At 36.2% G+C, this 23,731-nt stretch overlaps 4 protein-coding genes across 6 annotated transcripts in view; 3 read left to right on the forward strand and 1 right to left on the reverse strand.

Moving 5' to 3' along the window:
* The first annotated feature begins 1,333 nt into the window (after window positions 1–1,333).
* On the forward strand, window positions 1,334–2,161 carry LOC110377699 (guided entry of tail-anchored proteins factor 1). Its single transcript, XM_021336675.3, has 2 exons — window positions 1,334–1,584; window positions 1,659–2,161. Exons 1-2 carry the CDS (start codon window positions 1,498–1,500, stop codon window positions 2,079–2,081), a joined length of 510 nt encoding a protein of 169 aa, XP_021192350.3. The 5' UTR covers window positions 1,334–1,497; the 3' UTR covers window positions 2,082–2,161.
* Window positions 2,162–2,379: 218 nt separating this feature from the next.
* Window positions 2,380–15,228, reverse strand: LOC110377690 (mitochondrial carrier protein Rim2). Of its 2 annotated transcripts, none has more exons than XM_021336659.3 (8): window positions 14,819–15,228; window positions 12,993–13,155; window positions 6,873–6,940; window positions 5,761–5,939; window positions 5,427–5,539; window positions 5,085–5,304; window positions 4,462–4,564; window positions 2,380–4,379 (listed from the first exon to the last, which is right to left on the reverse strand). In XM_021336659.3, the coding sequence occupies exons 1-8, from the start codon at window positions 14,857–14,859 to the stop codon at window positions 4,259–4,261; spliced, it is 1,008 nt and encodes a 335-aa protein (XP_021192334.1). In that variant the 5' UTR covers window positions 14,860–15,228; the 3' UTR covers window positions 2,380–4,258. The 2 variants fall into 2 exon arrangements, with proteins under 2 accessions (XP_021192334.1, XP_021192333.1); XM_021336658.3 differs by having other exon boundaries at window positions 6,873–7,030; window positions 14,819–15,227.
* An 815-nt stretch (window positions 15,229–16,043) lies between these two features.
* Window positions 16,044–20,011, forward strand: LOC110377709 (superoxide dismutase [Mn], mitochondrial). The gene is made up of 5 exons (XM_021336699.3): window positions 16,044–16,217; window positions 16,490–16,671; window positions 18,028–18,166; window positions 18,893–19,047; window positions 19,710–20,011. Exons 1-5 carry the CDS (start codon window positions 16,192–16,194, stop codon window positions 19,853–19,855), a joined length of 648 nt encoding a protein of 215 aa, XP_021192374.2. The 5' UTR covers window positions 16,044–16,191; the 3' UTR covers window positions 19,856–20,011.
* A 511-nt stretch (window positions 20,012–20,522) lies between these two features.
* The window catches only part of Unc-104 (uncoordinated-104), a 93,677-nt gene continuing 90,468 nt past the window's right edge, over window positions 20,523–23,731 (forward strand). The window contains exon 1 of one of the 2 annotated variants that reach the window (XM_064039044.1): window positions 20,523–20,679. The gene's annotated coding sequence lies outside the window, so the exon portion shown is untranslated. Of the gene's footprint in view, window positions 20,680–20,786; window positions 20,872–23,731 lie in introns of those variants that run through there. The other variant, XM_064039045.1, reaches the window with a different exon arrangement.

The following is a 23,731-nucleotide window of genomic DNA, read 5'->3' on the forward strand; positions in this document are numbered from 1 at the left end:
TTTAAATGAGGGTTTTCTCTAATTTTTCTGCCACAGGGTGGCGCCACGTATGCGTCTGGTCCAAACAGCTGTCAAATAGTATGGAATTGTAGGGTCCGAACTAATTGTTTATTGAAATTCTGTTGTATTGGAAGTGTTATTGATTTTATTATGGACTACGGTTGGAATAAGTTTTCCGAACTAAAAATTGAGCTTAGAAAGAGGGGTGCAAAAGTCACTGGTACTAAGGAAAAGCTCGTTGAACGGCAGATACTAGAAGATACGCAACTTACTAGAATTTGTTTACACAATATGATTTAGTTTCTTTATCTACTCAACTGTAATTGTAAAACACTAATGCAGTGCTTTAATTATACAATAAAAATCACTAAAATCGTTCACGGTTCATAGTAAAGATAAGCACTTTGACGGGTACTTGGACCTGACGCCTCGGTGCTGCCACCTCGTGGACGCCATTTTAGAAAACCTTCATTGGTGCGTAGGTTAAAATTTTCAATAAAATTAAAGTCCCAAACAGGGGGGGGACAGTTTCCTTGACTGAGCGTTGTCGTAAAGAAAGTAGCGCCATCTTATACATGAAACGTGAAAACATGCCATATTGCTACCTATTTCACGATAGATGTCTCTGTAAGTAGATTGAAAATTAATTATTTTACTTTTTTATACAAAAATACGAGACTATTTCAATAATTAGAAGATGATTTAAATTACGAATTCTAGTTAAATTTTGTTTTTAAAAATTCTCAATCTGAGAACCTATCTGACCTTTTTGTTAATTGGTAATAGTAACACATCATACTTCACAAGATGACCGCCATCATAACTTGCGCGCACGCTTGTCTGTGTATTTTGGTCATTTTTGTGTAATTCCTAGCAAATAAATATTTGATTCTAGTAGACCCGCTTTCCAGTAAAAAGTATTTTGTTTAATTTTCCTGCTGTAATGTATTTCAAAGCATAACAACAAGAAAATTAAACATAACTTGTTGCCGGCGAACGGGTATATTGGGAACTATGCTTATGTTTATAAATACATATAGGTACGTATACGTATGTATAGCACACATATACTTTTGGTCGCAAACTCCAGATGGCGCTTCAAAGTTGCTTGCATAAAAACATCGCGAGAGGGCTCTCTTTTTCCATAGTATTATTTTACTCTTTGGTCCCAAAAGCCTTGCACACCCTTTGCTACACTCGAAGTTCGAACCGAAAATCTGGGGAAAAACAAGCGGGGAATTGGGAGCACTAACGCGGCGCGGGGAATCAAGTTTTTTCATTGGCAGCACTCATCTCATGTCAAAGTCAATAACAAAAACAGCTGTGTGTGATTTTGTGATTTTCAGTCTTTATATATTTTTTATTCAAATCCATTAATTTATCTGTAATTCGCAATTTAAACGTTACAGCGCATTTTTAACGCTAATTAATAAGTTAATATCCGTGAGCATTTTGCGAGTAACTTTTTAAATCAATTCACTTATAGCGCAATACAAAATGTTGGAGGTTATAAATGGATTTCTCTTGGTTTATTTTGTTATTTTATGTACACTCAGTGTATTGGTTCCTCAGTTAGTGAAACCGGTAAGTAAAAAACCTCCTTCTACTAATTATTTATTAGTCGTTGTCATACAATACATGTTGTTCTCGGTTCGTAGATAGCTGCATGTTTCTCAAGACCTTCCAATGAGGAAAGAACAATATGGTCCCAAATCTTGAAACTGAAATCAGAACAGAAAAGCATATCCATGAAGGACGAGTTTGCTGCCTATTCTAAGATACAGCGAAAGATAAACAAACTTGAGAGTCAACTGAAAGATGATTCGCAGACGCGTATCGGGAAGAATATCGCTGTCAAAGGTACTATACAACTGGCTCTTCAGATCGGAGTGGGTGTCACGACGCTGCTATCTGTCATCTGGTTCAGGCGGGAACCTATCGTAGCTCTGAAAGGCGACCTATTCCCCCTGACTACAATGCTACGGTACCCGAGTGACATGCCAAATGCTATTTCCACTCACGTGTGGGTACTGATATCCAATGTATCAATCAGAACTCTTCTGAAACCCATAATCTCGTAATTAATTGTCTGTTATTTCTGTTTTAATTTATTTGCATTGATGTTGGAATGGTTTTGAAATAAATAGTTTTTACATTTGCATTTTTTTAAAATTATTTTTAATATAATAGGGGAGCTCCAGAAAGGATTTTACGAAAGTAGTTTTAAAAAAACATCGCCAAATGCTTTGAGCCATATTGAATGTTACCATAGATAAAAACTATGAAAAAACATTTTACATTGTAATTTTATATCAGTTGAAGCATTCTCCTTAAAAATTAATATTGTCAGTAATGGGTAAATTCAATTAAACTATCCTGTATATTTTATTTAAATATTTTATTCATTAAACAAATAATAGTACTTTATACTCAGTCCGACAAATGTCTAAATGTGTCCTCTAAATTAACATAACCATCAAAGATCTACCTGCCTATGTCTGGAAACCTTATTATGCTTAACTTATCACTCTTAACTTCAATATAATTAGAATATTTAACAAACAGTATAGCAATCATAACAAAATATGACTGACATCATCCCACACAATTAGTGTTCCCAGACTGGATAAAATCTATATAAAATTAACACAATTCTCAAATAATGGTCCATTCACACATTGTCATTATCTGGTGCATCACATTAAAATACATTGCAGTGATTAATGTTGTTGACAAAGGTTCACAATAGATTTGCAAATGAACGAATGGTACAAAAAGTTGGAATAAACAGAAACAGCCGACATTCACCCTGAGGTCAATGAGTGCGGTACGCGTGGAGGCCGCGCCGTTACGTTCAGGATAATAACAAGTATAAATAGACCACTATGTACACATTTCAATAGTAAGATGGAACTATGTGTGACCGTTATATTTTACTCTCCATAACTAATATTTACAAGCTCTGTATCACAGCTTATGTTTTACTATTTGTGTGCTGAGACTGGAATATAAAGATATAAGAATAAAAATATACTCTTGTGCAATTATTTTGAGTTGCAGATTTAATTTCTAATTCAATATTTAAATGGACGAAGTCTTTTAGAAAACTAATATTGGACAATAACTGACTAGTCCATTTTAACAATTAACAGTGGGTTTTATAAAAACTACGTTTCTATTATAATAAAAAGCCTGTTTCAACAGTCATGACTTACACAGATACAACATAGAAACATTGATAAAGCAGTAATTGTAACCAGAGTTCCCAAGACAGTTCTTCATATATTGGCACAAATTGCTTGATTAATTGTGCATCATCAATCAGCGAAACTTATCATACTACTAATGTAATCATCTGATGACTGATCCTAACGAAATTAAGGCATTTACATGGTTCAAGCACTTAATGAGACTAGACACTAATGACTAAATTAATTCAGATTGCTGCATAGAAGCCGATTTGTTACTGTAGACCGAATTGTCTACACAATAATCATCAATCAACTGGATTTAGAAATATATATTGTTTTAAATTTTATTCATATTTTTTTTGGATTAAGTGTACCGCCAAAATAATTATTTTTATAGTAACCATGAGAAGAATGGTTTTCAGTCATAATAACATTCTAAAATACTAAATAATATTTGAAATGGCATAAACCAGAATCGCACTAATTTACTAACTTTGATAGTATGATAGGTTGTTGACAAGCACTTTGCAAATAAAGATTCATCGTAATAAAGCAAATAACTATAGTACAAATAGAAAGTTAAAAAATAATAAGGTCACTAAAGTGTAGTTCCAAAAGTTCGAAGTCAAATAGGAAAAAGCGGAAGAATTTGTATCTTATCTGCTCTAGTATTATTTCATCTTCAAAACATTGCAGCTTTTTCTACTTTAGATATAAAACTGACCAATCAATGGTTAAATAGGTAGGTCAATTATAAATATCGGCTCATTAAGAGATCTTAAATTTATAAGCGACTTTTAAAAATATCAAGTTAAAATTTCCATTCAGCCTAATCACCCCCTGCCAAGTATTGCTGACGTTACTTCTTATCATTTTCGAGAACATGGCGTCACGCTCATTCCCTGCCCTACACATACTGGTGGGAATACGTTTCGTAATTTCTCAGCCACAACCATGCACAATGTCTCTCTACGTGGACATTCGAGAACGTCTAAATTTTGGCCTACGAAACTACGTTTATGCGCTCAACGCGGCTCGGACACGACTAATGACTCCTTACAAGATTGCTAAGTGTTCTCATAAAAGGAACTATTGAAATGTGTTGTCAGAAGATACACGACCGCTTCGTATGTTGACATCATGATTGCCGTGTTTGGTATCTGACGTACTAGTTGTGTGCCTAGACCCCTGAAACGACAAAGATGTTATAAATAAAAGTTGGCACAGTTGCCGGATATGTAGATTTTGATGAGAATGCTGCAGTGCTTACCTATAGACTCCTCGGTAGCCCTCCTCCTTCAGCACGGTGTGCAGGGTTTGCCAGAACTTGCGGTATTTGTCGCCCTCCTCTCTCAGCCGTGTTCTTGCTACCTCTGAAAATACAACACGATCTCATTAATAAACCTTATAACATCACCATTTGTCGTCTTAAATCTTAAGTGTCATTGTGATAGTACAATCTTATTTGCTTCTTATTCATAATCACCGGAAAATCACTGTCGTTAAGTGGTCTAGGCAACGTTCGTAACAAGAGCGCATCACTTTTCAAAATTCTCCAAAGCAGTGCGGTTCGTAAAGATGCCATTAGCTCTCATTATCAGGCGGTTGAAACATATCCTAAGATAAGGTGTAGGTACATTTCGCTTACGCATGCATAATGTTATTGACCCGTTGCTGATAATTGTTTCCTAATCTCTTTCACCCATTGCAGGCTGTAAGATCCTTGACGACGAGACATGAAATAACTGGGACATTAATGACTGCTGATATTATCAAATGCATTACGTATTTGATTACCGTATCATGTTTAACGTGGATCAACTAGACAAGGTAATTTGCTACATTTCTCTTGGTACATGTAATGTGTAGCAAGATTGCATAACAGATACTAACCATGTGGATAAGCAATGCAAGAAGCGACAGTCTTTGAAAAGGCTCCAGCGCCCATGAACTCGAGGAAGTCTCTGGGAGAGCGGTGGTCGCTGGGCACGCCGTCCACGCTCCTGGCTGCCATCAGCCGCGCCTTCACACCCTCGTACAGAACGAAGTGCACCACAGTCTCACTGATACCCATGTACGAAGCCGTTATACCTTTGTAGAAACCTTTGATACCCTGAAATCATTCACCCTTAATTAGTTCCAAAAATATGTACCACAATCAGGTCATCTATTTGTTTACAAGCCAGCCGACGAATGAGTTATCATCTCGTCTCGCTATATTAATAGTGCAGGTACCGTTTTAGCGTATATCCTCTTAATGCACTGCAGAGCTGTCACGTTTTGCCCGTCCAACTGCAGTCGCGTCTTTACAAACCAAATAGGATTGGTCATTGTACAAGACACAAAACCTGAAACAGATCCCTCTTGTAAACTAGTGCGTGATAACCACAGCGTGTGAAATTACAAGTACGAATAAATTAACAGGGGTATGAGAGAAAGACAATGCAATAACATAATGTTTATTATATTCAGCATTCCCATGTCTCATATTATAAATTACTGAGCAACTGGAGGACATAGAAACTAAGTGATAATAAATATTTCACGAACAGCTTAAAACGTGTGTTACCTGCAGCACTTGCTGCGGATAGGTGCACGATCGGAGTGTCCGGTGAAATGTTTTGATTCAATATCGCCTTCGCTTGAGAGTATGTGCAGAAGTATATGGCCCTAGAAGGGGCTACCCCCACTATGTTGGGTCCTAGACCTTTGAACAATGCTCTAGGGCCCTCAGTCTGTACAATGTGTCTGGAAAAAATAAGTTCTTGTCAGTAAATCACCTTTGCACCTACTTCGTTGATAATTATTGAGTTAGTTCATGACGTAAATGGATATCTCGTCCATTGAGATAAAATTTTAATGTCAACATACAAGCTATAAATACTGAGTTCGGTTGAGGTCGAATCATAACCTCGACGAAGATTAAGTTTAAACCAATGTGCATTTTGTGCGAAACTGGTGCTCGATCCTCCATCCGAGATAATGGTCTAATAACAAATGAAAACCGATAAGCGATCAGCCGGTATTGGCAGCTGGTTGCTAATCTGCAAGCCCCGAGCGCACCAATGTGGCCGTGCTCGCGAATCCGGCGCACGTTCAGCTCTCGTGACACTTGGGCATCACTGTTGTTATCTATTAACATACACTTGATAACCACGCTAGTTTCAAGCGGTTTGAACTTCTTCTGTTTGCCGGTGCTTAATTATTTAAATACACAGCAATTGAATTGTAATATTATCTCCATTTCTTTGAAAGTACTTAATTGTATTTTTCCACTTCACGGACTGTAGATGGACGTAACCTCTGCTCGAATACATAAACAGCTAAACAAAAGGTCAACAAGACACTTAAGTCTGGCGTACACTATGCCGCAGCGTAGAAGCCACAATCACAGTCACCGAGTGGCTGCAAGCCAAAACGACAGTACACACAAAATAACAGACAGGAGCAAACACTTCACACGACAACAACGTGCTTGCGTAGGAAATAAAATTTATAAGTCCCAAGAATAGCATGGCGAGGTAATGCAATATGTGGGAAGAAAATTACGTTGCGCTTGATGGACGGATGATAATAAATCCCGATAGTAAAGCACGTAAAACGTCGCTGATAAATGCCACCGCGATGGAGCAAAGGTCGGGCAGGTAGATAAGGCACAGTAAGTAGAAGGCGAAGTCTTACCTGATGCACTGTATAAGGCTCATCCTGGAGGGCGTCCTGGCGTGGCCGGCGCGCGCGCACTGCTGAACCTGACAATTGTACGACATCAGCATACGATCTGCCTGCTTGCTGTATGCGAACATCGCGCCCATCGTACGTCTGTAGCCCCATTTGGCCTCCTGCATTATATGGCCAATTTATTATAACCATCGCTTGTGTCGAGCACTCATGCGGTCAGGGATAACTAGGTTTTGTTAAGTAGTCTCACAGGTAAAGCATATGGGTAGTGAACAAATCAGTTAAACACAATGAATTACACATCTGGATTCCATTCTTATGGAACTAGTATTTCAACTAAAAGCTGACATTGAATGCGTATGACCTTCGATGAGCGCAAATATTTTCGTTGTGATTAAATAAAAACATAAAATGTTGTTATAACACGGTTCTCTATTCTAAAAACATAAAATAAAAGCAAAGGTGCGCTTTACACAAGTGATGGAAACAATGGGACCTACGCCAATGTTAGGGCCAAATGTTTCCATACTGCCAGCTCCACAGTTAAAATATTTACGTATCATATTCTATTAAATACTGTAAAACAGGTTCTTTAGTCTAATATAAGCACATTTCAATGAATCAGCTCTCATTAATAGAAAACCTATACCGCACTGTTCAATTTACTTTCCGAAATAGATTTCCTTTACCAATAGCGTTACATGATTAATCAAAGGCATACCTAACCACAATCTAGTAGGTAGTACATCTAACAAAGCACAGGAAACTTCCTTCAATAATATTGTCTGTATCGCCTCTTAAGTGTTTGTGTGAACATTTAGCATACACCGGCAAAGTCATAATTTTTAAGATAAACATTTGAGAAAGAGCAGAGACCTAATAGACAAGTCAGGGACAAGGAGATCAGAAGATGCTAGATTTTATTATGGCAATATCCGTTTAACTTGTGAAATAAGCCGTTACGTGCTAAATTTCTCCTAGACAAAGACGAACTATGTATGTACTACGATAAATGATTAAAGCGAGTGCTAAAAATATCTCGGTACAAAAATTTATCTAACTAATATCAATCAAAGTATGGAAAACAACAGAGTAATCATCTGCGAAGCCTTGGAAGTTGATTCGATCCGGGCCAACGTAGATGATGCTATCTATCGTGATTTTATCACGATGTTTATGCCAGTGCATTTCTCTTTCTGATACTGTTTTTGTGCTCTTAAAATAACAAACTTATGGTAGGTACATCTTTTACTATCTGATAAATAGGTACAGAAAACGAGTAACACATTCAGAATTATGCCACGGTCTTAATTAATTTTCAAGTAAATACGTCTGCCATTGTCAGCGAAAGTGCATCGACAAGTATGCACGGCGAAGCCAATGAATGTTTATTGCAATTCCAACTTGCTATGCATAATTCTACTTTTAGAACAGCCTTGAATGCCGTTAGCTTCGTATGTATAATGACATTGTACAAGGTCATTAATAATCTTACATTGAACTGCGCCGTAAAACGCGAACATAACAATCTCACGCAAAATTAATCTTTGTTAACTGAAACTAAATTCGAGCAATGCAGTCAATTTAAAACGATCAAAACTCACTACCATCTTATTGTTAAGAGCAATAACAGAGAAAAATAAATATACACACGAACACGGATGGCCTAGTTTACGTTAGTTATTTTCGAATACTTCTAGAATCTGAGAAGCTATTGGAAACGAGAGAAACAATTTTTACGACTTTGGCGTTCTAACATCGATATTGTTTTTGCCATCTATCATCGGAACACGAACGCAAATACCAGTCACTGCACTTGGACATATATTTATAAACATCCTTGGTATATTTTGCGTAAATAAATCGATCTGGCGTAGCGTGGCAAGCTGATTTAAACATTTGTGAAGGCGTGTCGTCTGGATGCGCACAACGCAGAATAAAATCGAACTGCGTAGCACCGTTATGATTCAATAAAAGAAATTAATGGTTTTGGAGACCTAAGTGGAAGGCACGGAAGTTAGGGTGGGGTCGGCTAACGACGAATGCTTACCTAATTTTTATTCTGGCATAATACCGAAGGACTACCCATGTGGATACTGAATTGGACCTATGCCAATGCCAGGTCACTAGCTCAATCATTTCTCTTTGACTTGTCCACTGATATTAATAATGATACCAGCTTGTTGTTATGTTATACATTTGATGCGAGATGACGTTTTGGATTTCGGTATTTGTGCACTAATTGAGTTCGTGATAAATCTCGATGTTTTTGTGCGTCAATCCAGCGAAATCTCTGAAACGGATCTCGGTGTTTGGTAAGCAAGTATAAATAAACTATATCCGAGATATAAGATTCGCAATATCCGAGTTTTTCTCCAAATTCATAAAGTCGCTAAGCAGACTTTTAGGATCAGTTAAGGAGAAGAAATAGATGCTTCAATCATAAAACTCCTTCTTCTAGGACACTCGAGTTAAAAAACATGTTTGTGCTCAATTTGCTCACTTCTCGTAAATTCGTCAATGAACAAGTTATTTTTCTTAGGCGTTATCTCGGCGTCAGCTGTAGTGATGCGAATATCAGAACCGATTAAATAACATGAATAGGTATCGTGAACCGGTTTATAAAATAGTAATACGTGCAAAAAATTCGACACACTGATAGTAAATTGCGCAGTTTGTGTACATTAGCAACACAATGCTTTACTTTGTTTGGCTAGTTAAATCATTTGAATGGTACAAGTTACGAGTAAGTAGCTAAGCACTAAAGTGATGCGTCATCCAGCTACATAAATTAAGATTGGTAAACATTCTCACAAACAATACGGTAATTAATTATGACGAATAAAGTGAATTTATTTATTGGTTAGTTCGCTAATTTGGACCTCCTTCTATTTTCTTAGAAACAATGGCCAGTAATGGCCAGTTGAATTTAAGAATGAGAACCGTTTCTAGTCGAAGCAAAAATTGCTTATAGTAACAGTGATGTGTTTCATGAATTTGGTTTGTTTAGAAATTGGCTGCGCTGGCGCTGTTTATATTAGTTAGCAGAAGTTAGCGTGTTTGCATCGTAGTTTCCTGCAATTACAGTCAGATAGCCCATTATCTCACCCGTCGTAATGATTATAACTGCGTGCAACAATATTTTCTTCTGATTAAGTTCTATATTTAGAAAATAATGCATAGCTAAACATTACACCGTGCATAATCAATGATGTAAGTGAAAGAAATAAGTGCGCAATATTTTCTTTTAATGATCGTAAAATCGTTTGAGAGTAATTTAATACTGATAGTTATCTAAATTCTAATCTGTACGTTCTACATGATTTTGTTTCTTTTACCATGTGTTACGTGACTTTTACACTAATATCTAAGGTTGTAGAAGATATCTTAGGATCTACCAAACCGATTTTGAAAATTCGTTTAGTAGCAGAAAAAATATGTCATATGCGTAGTTGAAGGACTCTTTAGATTGATATGCAGGCTAATTAATGAAAGACAGAATCAAGTCACATGTCATATGCAAAATAACCAAAATACGCCTGACTGTACACGTGTCGAATTGCGGAAAACATTCTCCAATTAATTTAAATATTCAAGTCATTGAACACCGAATAATATGAAATGTTATGGTATGATTAAAAGCTTTTTTGTTTCAATATATAAATGAAGCAGACGTAGATGTGTTGCTGGGATGATTCAGCTCCGATTTTACTTTCCTGCCCCCATGAAGCCGAGGGTGCTATCGCATTAAAGTCTAGGATGTGACAAAATTCTCATCTATTTACCCCTAATTTGTTTGGGAAAAGGGTTATCCTAAAAGAGAAAAGGCTAGGTTTTTTATAAACGCTTGACTTTGATAAAAGTTAAAACAAATGCATTCTTAGTATATATTCCTACTATCTTATCAAATGAGGAGTTCTATTTTTGATTTATCTAAGAAGGCGCATTTTATTACATATCTCAAAGACCAACCGAGGACGATATGGGGCCGTTAGTAAGATAAGGTGCGGATTAAATTAAAACGTGGGTTTAGTATACGGACATTCAAGAGTCGGCCTCTGATTGTCCTTAATACGAGACACGTCATAGTAATGAATGCGAAGGGAGCACATTGAGCAAAATTAATTGATTGCAATTTCACATTAAATATGAACTGCTATGGGAACAGAACAAGATAAATGGAGTATATGCCCTCTATTATTACATCTATGTGTAAATAAGGCTTTAGCTTAGAGCATCGAAGTAAATGTTATTTGGAGTTTATGGCGCATGGGTAATAGATATTCAGAAGTAAAGGATAGGGTATCAAACCACAACTACAAGGAATGCTGATGAATCATCTGCCATTTACTTTTTCTGAAAAGGGATTCTTTCTGACATAGTTTACTTGCCCCATACCATCGTTTGTTAAAGAGATAAGTATTGTTATTACATAATTATCGATAATGTAGTTGATAAGGTAGATAAACATTGCTGTTGAAGTATTGATAAGTTGAAACAGTAGACGAGGAGTGTGCACTTGAATTTATTTAATTTGAGGGACCCCAAAATATGTAGTGGGATAAGAAAAATCTTCCGATCCATTCTCTTTTACTTTTTATGTCAGTAACCTGGTTGAAGGACGATAAGGTTAAAGTCAGACATTTTGCAAACACCGATGGGATCTTATCTTTTGTTTGTAGACTTCAATCGAGATGATCGATCTTTTATTAATTTCTGCCTTATCTCTCTATTTCCATCACTCATATACCGTATGTACAAAGTTCAAAATTATAAAAAGAACATTCTTTGGCAATTTTTGTGGCACTTTTCAAGTTTCAAATACATAACTGACGATGTTTTTAAAGGATCGAAGAATAAATGCTTGGATGGGAGGGATGAAAGAAACAAAATAGCGCGCAGCTGGTATGCGAATGGGATATGGGATGTTGCGCCGGGATAAAAATAGAAAACTATGTAAGACGAAGTGCGAAAGAAGCGCCTGTTACCAAGATACCGTGGGAATGTTGAAAGTTGGCCATGGTCACGAAAAAGGTTCCGATTAAAATAGCTATAGCATTACAAGGAGATCGAGAGCACGGAGATCGAAGTTTAGATGATATTAGTAGGATTGGGAAAATGCCGGGTGAATAGGTAGATAAGACATGGAAGGAAACCAAGATATGAATAGGAAATGGAAGAGTCGTTACGACTGATTCTCTAAACAAATGATTGAGGCCATTGGCAAAGAGCACATTGTCCTTTAATTTGGACAAGGTATGATAAAAATGCTAAGCGGAAATTTTTGTATGTTTATGTATAAACATGTGATAAATTCCGCTATAAACCTAGTCATAAATAAGGAAAAATCTGCAAGAACGAGGAAAACTACGCCGATGATATACTATCGATTTTAATTTAGCTTGGAAGAAATGTACCTAACTTAGTCAGCTATATGAACGCACAAAATAAACATTTGTTGTTAGCAGTTACTGCGTTTGATCGAAGTTCAGTACCTATGCACCTCCGTCGTAATTTACGTGCAAAAAAACAAACTGTTTAGGTATCTTTTATCGATCCAACTGCAGTTGAGTTTGGTAAACATGAATAATTCATTGGGTCATCGATCGACATCAAACATGCTATTTTGGTGTTCATAGCTACTTTTTATAGGCAATTAAAGATCCGGTGAAAAATTATATGCGCAGCAACAAGATTCTGTTGTTTTTTTTTTTTAATGGCAACATTCTGACCGCTTTTTTTGTCTTATGTTGCGCTATTGAGGGTATTTTTTGCAGTGACTGGTTATCTATCTTTACACATACCTAGTGATAAATTGTACGTTAGTTCAGTTCGTTAGTAGTAATTGTAATTTAGAATTCTATCTGTTTAGAATCCAATACTAACTGCCCTACAAAATAAAAAGTATAACAATGTTCAATTCCTTAACAAACACTGGGTTCCTAATTTTGTAATCCCTAAGGGTTAGGTTAAAAATTAGCTTATAATCAATTTGACCAATAGAAAAGATTAAAGTCAGCTAATCAGACAAAAAAAAACAAATTAGAAACAGAAAATATTAGAAAGTAGCTATTTAATTTTGTAATTAATAAGAATTAAATTAAAAATAAGCCCATTGTTTACCTGATGCTTAGGGATCTTGGAGCAGATTTTCCTAGTGGTGCTAGCATTGTCTGATGGTGGTGGCGGGGAAGGTGGTGACACACCCACACCCTTTGAAGACTGGAGACGAGTCTTAACTACTTCTAACGGACATGTCACTACAGCTCCTGCTGTGCCTGCAACTCTGCGGACAAAAGAATAGAAGGATTTTAATGCTGAAGAATGTATGGAAAAATTTGTTTTCTATTTGCCATTAAAATAATACTACATTTTGTTGTTTGATCGGTGAGTGAACAGTTTAATTTATTATTAGTACATAAGAGCCAATTCATGCAGTTGCCCCTTGTAAAACACAGGTTAGATACGAAGCCGATCCCAACATAGTTGGGAAAAGGCTAGACAGATGATGACATCAAAGCAAATTCATCTATAGGTGTATGGCTTTCCTAGCGACAGGCATAGCATATTAATTGAATGATAAAAATGTTGTAGTCTTTTTGCATAGCATCTCAGTATACCTTGTATTGTACAACATTCGTATCTGATTATTATCATAATAACCAGGTGTTTGTGAACAATATTACTTATGAAGATTTTATTGTTGTACCATGACTTTTTATAAGAAACTTTGACTTCATTTACAGCTTAAAACCTGGGGTCTACAATATGTTTTATATTTTTTTATGATTTCATTGAGGTCTGATTAGGTTTAGCATCAACGTCTGTGTTTTACATGCAGCAACCACCTATCTGACCGATACCCCTTGCGTAGGACTGGTTCCTAGACATTCTGGCTTCTTACTGCATGATTAAATTAAATACATTAAGTAACATGAAAACCTGAATTACTACAATTTGGTGATGAGATGTAATTTTTATTGACCATTTGTAGCCAAAGTCTGCCGACTTTGTCTACATGTTGCCACATGATATACATATTTTGTATTTTTCCTGAATACACAATTGACATGATGAAGTGTGATGAAATAAAAAATGGCAAAATGGATAAATGGAAATGAAATATTTTTTCAATATTGTGACAATATAGTGAGTTTCAACAGTTGTATAAAGTACCTAGCACAATTTTGAAAAATATCCTATAGTTTGCAGTACATCATGCATGTGCTCACTAAGATTAATGTAGTTTACTTATTTTTGAAAGAAAAATAACTTGATTATTTAATTGAATTAGTATTTCATTTAAATCTATGGTTATCCTAACTCAATATCACCGTGCACCAATGTAAACAACTATGTAACTGTAACTGTGATGAAAAATGTGCAAAGTTAATTAATAGGCACTTAATGTAATAAGCTGTAAGCATTATGAAACACATTCTAGATTCAAAATTCGAATGAATTCTCTATTTCTCTTCTACAATTTATGTTTTTTTTTTTAAGAACTTTGATACTGTTTTAGTTACTATTTTTTGAGTGCTACTATTTACTTAACCATTCTTACCTATAGTAATAGGTATTGCAAAGTAGTTATCATTATTTTCATGGTATTCTAATATCTGTATTTATGTGATAAAATAGGTAGATATTGAAGAAATAAGAACTATACAAATATTTGTAGTGACAGATCAAAATACAATCTGAATTTGGCCTGCACATGCATGGCATGAATAGTGTGATCAAAAATGTTATAATGTAAAGATGTTTATGTAGTTAGTAGATGTATGCCACGCGTAGGCACAGTGAAAACGCTGGCGTAAACAACGTCTCGCCACATGTGCCAATACTCCGACTTCTGTAGCCATCGAGATTATGATAAAAATGTATGTCGAGATAACACATTTATTACTATTCACACTATCTCGGACCTCCCGCGGCCCTCAACTTACCCTCCGGCTAACAAATGTATCGCAGTATCCTTCTGAGACATTTTAGCGCCACAAGAATAATTACATGACTGCAAATTGCGACTGTCTATAAATAAACAAATGCACCGCTTATTATAGCAATGTCCACACTATACTGAAAACACTTCGATAACGTCTAATTATTTAACTGTACACTTAATTATGTAAAACGAGTATTAATTTCGTTGAAATATTTAATAGCAATTCATGTGATCACAATAATATCGGCGAAAACTTCACAGCACAGTACACAGCACTGTCGTACGTTCGTCGGTTCGTCTCGTAACAATATGCACACATACACAAACTGTCCACACAACACGAACGCGGCTCGCGTGTGAACACAGCTCAACTACGCACACTAATGAAATTCCGATGAGTCTACGTGACGTCTCGTCTGTCGGCAACAGAGTTATTTTGTAGATGTAGATTATCTGTGCTAACTAAGAAAACAAGTTTTTGTTAGTTAATTCATGGCATGGGATCCAGCAAGTTCCTTCTTTCTTGCTTAATTTACTGAAGCCACTGCTGAAGTTTAAGTTACTGAATGTCTTTTGCTCGTTATAGAGAGCCTAGAGCCAGTTTCTCATTGTAGAGTATCAATTAGTTAATGACTTTGTTGTTTAAACTCGTTAGTATTGTACTATAATATGCACAACATTTTTTGAGTTTTAATTTCCAATAGGGGTAGAGTTCGATAGTACCTTCTTTGTTTTTTTTTCTTAGGCCATGCTCTGTCATTTGGGAGACTCTATGGTCGAGTTTGTTGACAGATTGACACTCTGACAATTAGTGTTGGGCATATCTTTCAATTGATCAATATGAAAATAGAAACGGCGCAATATACTTAGACCATCGCAGCAGCCATGAGCATAATACATTTCTGCTACTCATGTCGATATAGCATAGGTTTCTTTTAGGACACCCTCAAAATAAAACGAAGAATTTGTACTAAAATAGAATTTTCTGTGTAATTCATATTTTAAGTAGATATACGCTTGTTTCTTTGACTCTGTCAATTAGATGTTGGTGTGTCTGTGATTGATGAATATTTTTTTACGAGGGCTTCAATTCGAATTTTCAACAACCTTTTCCTGTATTATTCAATTAACTCGGTGAGTTTAGTGAACCAATCAATTGATGGTAAAAATGTCTATTGGCCAACACTGGTCACTAATGTCACTGTCATCTGTCAAATGTCATAGCTGTTATTTTGTTGCCATTGACAGAAAGATTGCATTGGAATTCGCAATTGCATAATTACCAGTTTTTGATACTTACGTATTATCGGATAATAGTTATTACCGGTGCTTTTATTTGAAGTAACGTCGCATTTGTTTTCACTGCCTTTAAAAATGTTCGCAAAACGCCGGTTCCTGCTGTAAGTATCTAATTATATTAATAGGTTTTGCAAAAAAAGAACATACGTTTTCACGTGATTGACTGAATTAAGATGCAAATTGCTATTTTTCTCGATATTTAAACTGTCATGTTCACTGTAGACAAGCCGGTCACTTATATTTGCATCTGTAGTCTACTACACCGGTAGGAGAAGGGCGAACAGACGACCTAAATAAGTAAGACGGACATTGATCCTTGCACGCTGCAGTAGTAGTTGCGTCTTATTGATTCGACATATTGTATGATCCGCAGCACGTCGGCGGTGAACGCCGTTCGGCAGAAGCACACGCTGCCGGAGCTGCCCTATGAGTACAGCGCCCTGGAGCCTGTCATCAGCAGGGAGATCATGAGTCTGCACCATAGCAAGCACCACGCTACATACATAAACAACTTGAATGCTGCTGAAGAGAAACTGGCTCAAGCACAGGCAAAAGGTAATGGTTCAACCAGGCTACATTGAGTTACAGCATTCCTTTTTAGAATTTATTTATTCAACTATTTAGCATAGGCCAAAAATGCCTTGTCATCAAAGACAATTATCTTATCATCAGGGATACAATCCATATTTTGAAAAACAATCAAAATCAAAAATTGTTTATTCAAACTGGCTGCAAAACAGCACTTTTTGAAAATCAGAAATCCACCAAAGACTACAAAAACGCTCACCCTTGATCACATCCTATGAGTTTTTGCTGCAAAGAAGTGGCGCAACAAACTGCCTAACAGCATAAGTTCTGCGTGTAGCTCTTATTGAATGCAAATGAGATTAATCCTCCTCATAATTTTTTCCCTGTAATTGGCAGCAGCAGACACGAATGTAATTCTAGGACTCCTCAGTGTGATCAAATTTAACGGAGGTGGTCATGTGAACCATACCATTCTGTGGCAGAACCTTAGTCCCTGTCAAACTCCACCTTCTGAGTTCTTAAAAGAGGCTATTTGCAAGTAAAGGATTTGTTTTTATTTTGTAACGCGGTGTCCTGCGTGAGCGACCAACGCGACGCGACGCGACGCTGCGAACGCGACGAACGCGATCAACTCAACGGCATGCCCTACATGTGGCCTATGTGACAGTCTGCGGCGAGACGCGACGTAACGCGCACTTGATTTGAGGGCGACCAGATGCGACACCACGAACTATTCAGAAGCGTTGTGGGACAAAAAACATAAACATTATAGAAATCGTTTTTTAGTACAAAGAACTGAAAGAATATTGCTGTGTGTACTTTAAATATGAACTTTCAAGCAAAATTGTACCGTACTTCTCCATGATTTGAGAAGTAATGACCAAAATCACGTAGGACACTTGTCGCGTATAGCATCGCGTCGCATTACGTCGCGTCGTGTTGCGTCGCGTCGCGTCGCGTTCGTCGCTCACGCAGGACACCCCGTAATATTTGTTTTTGTTTGAGTTCACAGTATGTAGGGGTATGGTAACTTATAGTTACATACACTTATAGTTCTTTCATTTATTTATGACAATCAGTCTTATAGTTACAGTTGGAGGGTATTTTTTTTATTTATTTATCTACAATAATCAGTTTCTAGATAATCTGTAATTTTGTATTTTTTCTGATGTTAATCAAAATCCAACTGTTAATGTAAGCTTTGAGTATAACTAGTTGTATTTTAGTCTTAAGTAGTATAAGTGGTAATCTTTTTGTCTTCTTTTAAATAAAAATAATAACCATATTTATTCAACATTTGTGTATATCTACATATTTATGTAAAATTGTCATTTCTAAATTTCTTTTGGGATTGAAATTCAAAATTGTTATGATTATCTTCAGGTGACATCAGCACAGTCATCAGTTTAGCTCCCGGACTCAAATTCAATGGTGGTGGTCACATCAACCACACCATTTTCTGGCAGAACCTTTCACCCAATGGCGGGAAGCCTTCCGGGTTGCTCACTCAGGCCATTGAAAAGTAATTCAAACTCTTTATTGCATGTGTCTTGTCTCTGGCTGGTTTTTTGGCTTTATTAAATCCTCTTTTGCTCACTATTATTTTTTACCACACAAAGTTTTATCTATTGCTAAAGGTCAGTTAACAGGTGCTCAAAATGCTTAATTAATGTGTATATAAATAAATTCCTATCTTAAACTAACCTGAGCTGATATCAAGTATTACAGTAATACCTAAAGCTCTAAAATATCTTTGCTCATTACTATTAATAAATAAATTAGTTTATCAGAATAATTAAACAATGTTATGATTTTGGAATAGTGGAAATTACCGCTTTTGCGTCAATGACTGAGATAACCTGTGTATAATTGGTCAAGTTGACCTATTGTGCAGATTATTTTGAGGGCTGATAAGTCATCAATAATTGTCACATGACTATGTATTTAATTTTGACTGAGACTAAAAGTTGACCTGCGATACGGGCAGGAGCCCTTATGAGCCTTGATGAGAATCAGATGATTGAAAGTTGACCTGACAGTGATGATAGGTCAAATAATGCAACAAAAAACTTTAGAGCACTGCACTAACAGTATGCTTTAATTGACTATGATCACTTAAATTTTCTTATTATGATAATGTTTAAAAGTTATCTTTTTAATTTCTTATTTTGATGATATGGTCCTAGTTCCTACTTAAACCCAAAGCCAAAAGTTCCAACATCATTTAACATTCAAATAACTATTTCAGGGACTTTGGTTCCTGGGATAACATGAAGAACCAGCTTGCAGCAGCATCTGTGGGCGTGCAGGGTTCCGGTTGGGGCTGGCTCGGTTACAACAAACAGATGAAAAAGCTACAGATTGCCACCTGCCAGAACCAGGATCCTTTGCAAGCAACCACTGGTAAATATAATGTTTTTGTCATGTTATATGGCTCTGGCAGTTAACATTACACATTTATAGCCGGTTCGCTCTGGTTTTGTAGTCACGCTTCTAGACGCGCCTGCAGGCAGCATATAGTTATCGCAGTGGTGCACTGAAATAAGACGCTGTGATGGCGACGATGACATTACATGCCATGTGATAGGCGTCGTCCTAATTGGGCGCGATCGCGCGATGGCGCGATGCGTTTTTCATCTCACGATCTCACTGGCGAGGTTCCGAGGTTCAAATAGGACACTCTGATGAAATCTGTATGTTTGAACTCATCGAACGACGAGAACGCATCGTTTCATCGTACAATCGCTGTCAATTAGGACGACGTCTTAGATGAAAAACGCATCGCGCCATCGTGCGATCGCTGCCAATTAGGACGACGCCTTACGGTAGTGCCTGCGAACAGCGCGCTTGTCGAACAACGCATCTCGTCTTTGAAACGCAATTTCCTACTACTGCTAAACTCTTCATATCACCAAATGCACTAACAAACGAATCTTAAATAAGTACTCTTACATTACATCCATGTCTTTGTTGCTGACGGACAGATCCAGTTACATTCCTCTCAATGTTCCTCATGTTCTACTGCGTGCTAGAGAGCAATTCTAATGTCTGATTTACTTTTACAGGTCTCATTCCCTTATTCGGTATTGATGTCTGGGAGCACGCCTACTACCTGCAATACAAAAACGTGAGGGCTGACTACGTAAAGGCAATATTCGACGTCGCTAACTGGGGGGACGTCTCAAAGAGATTCGAAGCTGCGGTCAACTAAACTGACCATTGCGTTTATCTCGCATTTTATTTGGTTTAAACCAGCTGAATGATAAAGCTTTAAATTATGTTACATCAAAAGTTTATGTTTCTCACATAGTGAAGCTCTGATTAGATTCATGTGATACAAAATAAGTTTTAGAACCTTTTTATCTTATTGCTGTGTTTTATTTAATATCCCTAATTAATCTAGGTTTAATGCTTTAATGCAAATAGGAGTTGATCGGAAGAGATGGAGAGTCTCCCTCCTATTTGACCCACAAACCTCGTGCGATACATACTCACACGGGGCCATCAGGCATGAGTGTGAACTAAACATTTACTTTCACATAATATGTGATTAAACTACTTTAAATATACCTCTTCATTACTAAAATAAATTGCGCTTATATAAAACTGAATATATCAAACGGTACTGCCATTTGTGATTGCAGGCCATACATACATTCACCGAGAGCATTCCACTACCGTACTGATTATCTAGTCTTTGAAGTGCATGATAAAACTTGAATTTCAATGGGATACCAAAGGAGCGTTTGATTAAACAGGATTTATAGCGATGATTTATAAGTTCATGTAAAACCATGTGTGAAACACATAGCCATTTTCTAGCTCGTGAAATGGATCGTGATGATCAGACTGTACTTTCGTGTAACGGATCGCACTCGAAAACGTCAAAACATCTGTCAAAGCAGATGATTGTCACTGCGCTTTGTTGTAACTTGTGGTGAAAAATAAATAAATAAAAATAATATTCTGAATCATTGAGAGCTATTAACTTCTGCATCGAGTTCCAGAAGATCATCCCTTCAAGTCTGTGGAGCGGTAAGTAGACAGAATTACTTTATTATGGACAATTTAGATAAAAAGAAAGGGGCTAGTAAGCTCGGGCAGTGTTATTGATTTTTCAGGCTGTAGACGTTACCTACTTAGTTCGTGTCTTGAAGTTGTGACAGAATCGAGAAAGCTATTTAATATATAGTTCATTTGTGCGTGCATTGTATAAGCAAGGGAAAGGTACGTGTTGGTTTGGTATTAAGATATTATTGCGAAAAGTATCGTGAAGGTCGACATTTCAGTGTTTTGAAATCTACTAGCAGTTATGCTCAATGCATATCTAGGTTTTACAATTTATTTGCAGCATCTTACTTCGCGTTACAGAGTACCGTTATGTTTGTTCCATAAACATGTTAATTGCACACATAAATTAGCATTTTAATTGATAAATATTATTAAAAGTGCACAAAGAAGATAACTAAATTATTTTATCTTCATATACCTAATTATTTGTTTATAAATAGTCATTGAACTGAAAACTTTCACTGTTCTTAATATTTTTTATTTAATAAAGCATTAAAATTAAGATCTTTTTATACCATTGTTTTTAAGATTAAGATCTTTTTTTAAACATTTGCAGCTCTTGTATGCTTTCTTTGATTTAAGGGAAAGCTAGAAGTATGAAATGCTTATGATAATCTTGCCTCGGAAGGATATAATATACCCATTTTAAAATAAAACTCTATCAGTGTTACATTTACATTAATAAAATTATAAATATAAATATTTATTCGCCAAAAAAAATTCTGGTAGTATAGTTAAATAATATATACATACATGTGTTAAAAAGGAATGGATTATAAATAAATTCCAATAAATTAAACACGTCAGCCGAATGCATCCAGAAAGATGGGCCACTATCGTTGCTCAGTGGACACCTCAGGATGGACACCGCAGGCGGGGTAGGCCCCGGAAGAGATGGCGTGACGACCTTGACGCCTATTGTCGAGACTGGTGGGCTCGGTCGAAAGATCGAGAAGTGTGGAAGCAAGATGGGGAGGCCTTTGCCCAGCAGTGGGACAGTATGGGCTAAAAATAAATAATAAAAAATTAAACACTTGTATTGCACCATGAATGAACAGTTTATTTATCAAATATATTTCCTATATTTGGTTATAGGAAGTATTTACATCATTTAAGTGCTATTCCTGGTCTACAAAGTTAGTGACTCATCCAGTACTACAGAGCGGGTTTCCTTTGCAGTTGTAACATGTGGTTCAAAATGATTCATCTTAATTGACTGAGGACATTGTTGTCTTGTACTATACTACTGTCATTTAGTAAAATATTATCAATGAAACAGATGTATTATTTTGATATAGAATTATTTACTATGTTTTATATCTCAGAAATTGTTAATTACATTTTTTAAAATATGTATTACATAAAATATTCCATTGAATTGAGAACATTTTTCTTGTTTGGAAGTCGGCTAAAAATTTAGAACAAAATATAAAAAAATATCTTAAGGATTAGTATTACCTCATGAAAAAGCAATTTTTCGTATAAAACCACATACAAATTGCAATATGAGAATAAAATAAGTCATTAAATTGATTACACATAGAAACAGACACTCATTTACTTGGAATCAAATTACCATCCATTACCACATTGCAGTTATGTGTAATACTAAAATTCTACTAATATACTTGTACCTAAATACCAAACCGGGACCTACCTCAACGTGGAAGAAATTATACAATGCATGAATGTAATTACTTGGTAGGAAGGGAGAGGGCACTTATTGCAAGAAATATGCCATGGATAGAGATAGGTCCTGCATTACAGTAGGGTGACCATTGTTTGGTGGATAATGGAATTTAATTATAAAGTAGTGGGAATAGTATTTTTGCAAAAACCGAAGTTATGGTTGGTACATGGTCAGTATAAATGATAGTTTTGTTGCAAAAAAAATATAATGCCTATGGCAATTAAAGATCATTTAGGACACATTCCCGTGAGTTTTTCTCATTTACTTTGATTATTATTATTTTGTATGAATAATTTGGATTTGTTACTGAAGGAAAAAAAACACTAATTAATACAAAACGTGATTAAAACTCACCATCACGTAATTCAACAATTTATAATGCAATCATGGGTTTTTGCATAACACTGCACTGTCTTTAAAACTTATGGGAGGTTTATGGGGCGCCTACCGCGGCGATGGTTTATCGGATCGGCGCCTCACGCGATCCCACCGGCGGTGAATGCACTCCAAAGTGACGTAGTGGGAGGGAGAGGGGGGGTAATTGAGCCCCAAGGCTTTTTGTCTTTTGTACTTTGAATTTGTAGCCCTTGGAACAAGGATACGTTTGTTTTATCTTAATTAAAAGTGTTGGTGTTGATTGCATCGATTAAAATATGTAACTTTTTTTCCGTGAAGTTTAAAGAAGAATAGCGCTTTTACTGTATTAAAAAAAAAATCTTCAAATGCATGTCACTGTTTCCTTCCTCTCAAATATTTCACATGCATCAGCATAATATAAAATGTCCACTGTCCAGGTATATTTGTACCTCTAAATCTAATTTGTAACTTTTGTCGAGCTTCTTTCGGGATTGTAAAATCTATTCGTAAACGATTCCCATAAAAGGTCTAAAATAGATACCTATTTACATTGGTTTATTCAAAAACAATTCATTAACTCCCCCCTGTCCTGTTTACAGTCTATTACAATAGGAAGGTACGGAACTGTAGCTCGACAAAGTATATTCAGTATTCATTGTAGACAGTTTCGTGGGAAACGCGAAACATTTTCACCATGTGAAGACTTACTTGCATCGCATAGCATAGATAGAGATAGTGTACATAACACTATCATTAACTGCTTGTGTTATGATCTAGAAACAATTTTACGAATTGAACTAAAAAGCATATTTTTGCAATCAAATGTTAACTACGGCTACGACTTACGGATCTCTCATTTATAGAATATTTTGGTTTGTGCCTTTTCTTTTACTTTTTAGGCTCATTTTTATTTCTCCTGAAATTTCACATAGTTTCGTAACTAAAATAAGTTCAGTCTTAAAATTATTG

Source organism: Helicoverpa armigera, chromosome 18 (assembly GCF_030705265.1).
Source record: "Helicoverpa armigera isolate CAAS_96S chromosome 18, ASM3070526v1, whole genome shotgun sequence".
In the NCBI taxonomy this organism is placed as follows: domain Eukaryota; kingdom Metazoa; phylum Arthropoda; class Insecta; order Lepidoptera; family Noctuidae; genus Helicoverpa; species Helicoverpa armigera.